Raw genomic sequence first — 2,472 nt, 5'->3', positions numbered from 1 at the left:
AGTCCCAGTACTTGTATTTATTTATTTTTTTTGTATGGTGTACATTTAAAGAGAATCACCTGAAAATATGTCTATTATACGGTAGCAGCTTTCTGTGATAAGGTCATACCTGAAGTCAAATTATAGCCCAAATATTTCACGCCTGATATATTACATTGTTTCTTTTTTTTTTTTTTTTAATTTAATTATTTCAATGATTAATTATTTTTAATTAGGTGGCTGAGTGGTTAGCACGTCTGCTTCACAGTTCTGAGATCAAGGGTACAATCTCAGAGCTCCGGCCATCCTGTGTGGAGTTTGCATGTTAGCCCCGTGCCTACATGGGTTTTTCTCCGGGGACTCCGATTTCCCCCCACATTCCAAAAACACGCGTGGTAGGCTGATGGAACACTCTAAATTGTCCATAGGTATGAGTGTATACGTGAATGGTTGTACGGGTCATTGTGGCCTGCGATTGGCTGGCAACCGATTCAGGCTGTACGCCACCTACTGTCCGTAGTAAGCCAGGATAGGCTCCAGCATAACCGCGACCCTTGTGAGGATAAGCGGCATTGAAAAGGAATGAATGTATTTTTAATTATTTTCATGATTAATTATTTTATGAACTTATTTTAAATCATTAATTTTTATTTAAAAAATGACTCATTATTTTAATATTTTAAATGATCAATTAATTTGTATTTCTATTTATTTATTCTATGATTATTTCAATTATTTTAATGATTTGTTTTAATTATTTTAAAAATTATTTCTATTAAATTGTGATTTAAAATTTCATTTTCGGATTCCTTATTTCAGCAGGTGGAACGAGCTGTAAGGTCTGAGTTACGTCGACGTCTGTTTGCCAGAAGTGGGTAGGGTAGCCAAAAATTTTACTCAAGTAAAAGTAGCGGTACTTCAAAATATTATTACTCAAGTAAAAGTAGTCGTCCAAAAAAATAAATAAATAAAATATACTCAAGTACAAGTAAAAAAGAATTTTATTTACCGGGCAAATACTGTAAATAAATTGGTCTTTCCAACCATCTCAGATTGTGTTATGCGCACCTATATCTTAATACATATTCTAAATGACCACAAATCTGCTGCATTATATACATGGGTTAAATATTAATATGTCATTGGTTCTCTATTGAGGTATCATCCAGGCATCCTCCACTTTATCAGCTGTGAGATTTTGGTGGCATGCCCTGAGAGCCCTAACTAAGTCTTTAACGCAGACTTCGGATCCACGATTCTTGCGCCATTCCTTCAGCAGCTCTCTGGCAGTCTCGTCCAAATCGTTCGGATGTCTCGTTGAGACGGAATCCAGTTTAGTTTCGGTCAGACCCAGCTGTCGTCCTAATCTACGCCAGTTACGACCCAAGTTTTCAGCAATCACATTTGCGGCAATGTCCAGCTTGGCTAAAAGGGAATAGGAAGAGAAAAAGGGGAAAATACTTTATTCATTCAATTTGTGGTTTATAGTCCTGCGCGGCTTATTTCTGGATTTTTACAGGCCATTGAGCTGCAAGTGTTTTAGTGTAGTAGTATGTGGACACCACATTCCGAAAATTATGGTAATTTGTAGGTATTGAGATTGTCAATTCAACGTTTCTTTGGCATTTTTAATTCCATCAGTTACAAAATTGATCTAAACAGGCTTTTTATTTTTTCCCTAACGTATTCTTTTTTAACATAGTCAAACCTTTTTGGTTACTTTGCATTTTATCAATGTAATATTTAGTAATTTTTCATTTCATTTTGCATGTTCATTTCTAAAATTTTGCATTTATGTGTTAAAAATTTGTTTGTTTTACTTCTTTTTTTTTCTCATTTGAAATAAATCTTTTTCTATTTTGTGTTTAGTCTTTATCAAAAAAGGGGGAAAAAATCTGTACAATGCAAAACAAATTACAGGTAGTCCCCCGGATTACGAACGAGAATTACCGCAGAAATCGGAATTAACCCTTTCGGTGCCCCTAAATACCCCCTAAACCTCAAAATAACTATCCCAAAACATGTATTATACGTCGTAATAATAAAATTGAAGAAAAATAAAATAGGATACTGTACCTGCCATCATTGTTGGGGGATGGTATAAAAAGGTACACTGACGGCTTGTTCACAAGTGGGGACACAAGAGTTCTTGATTCGCTGATGTTTACGGTAGTTTTTTCTTTTCAACCACAGACACACCATAGAACACGTTGACCTGCTAGTGAAGAAACAGGTAAGTCGATGTGACTTATGAATCTTATTTAGAGCTTGGTCGAGCTGCTTATGCTACACCATTGCTTGCTGCATCGCACTCTACATCCTTAGTAGAATACAGAAAACGACCTGATTGGGTGTGCGCTCACTAGAATTACATTTATAAATTTCACCATTTTAATTCAACTTGTAAACAAATTATTATTAGCCATTGGGGATCCAACGATACAGTTAAGTCACGGTTCGGTATGAATTTTGATACAAGGTACACAACATAAA

At 35.4% G+C, this 2,472-nt stretch overlaps 1 protein-coding gene across 1 annotated transcript; it reads right to left on the bottom strand.

The window, feature by feature from the left end:
- Window positions 1–723: 723 nt before the first annotated feature.
- On the bottom strand, window positions 724–2,186 carry LOC130912521 (FAS-associated death domain protein-like). Its single transcript, XM_057830662.1, has 2 exons — window positions 2,056–2,186; window positions 724–1,404 (listed from the first exon to the last, which is right to left on the bottom strand). Exons 1-2 carry the CDS (start codon window positions 2,063–2,065, stop codon window positions 1,130–1,132), a joined length of 285 nt encoding a protein of 94 aa, XP_057686645.1. The 5' UTR covers window positions 2,066–2,186; the 3' UTR covers window positions 724–1,129.
- Between the last annotated feature and the right edge of the window lie 286 nt (window positions 2,187–2,472).

This window comes from Corythoichthys intestinalis, chromosome 2 (assembly GCF_030265065.1).
Source record: "Corythoichthys intestinalis isolate RoL2023-P3 chromosome 2, ASM3026506v1, whole genome shotgun sequence".
Classification (NCBI taxonomy): Eukaryota; Metazoa; Chordata; class Actinopteri; order Syngnathiformes; family Syngnathidae; genus Corythoichthys; species Corythoichthys intestinalis.
The sequence above is the reverse complement of the archived record's forward strand: the minus strand, read 5'-3'. Positions and strand labels throughout refer to the sequence as shown.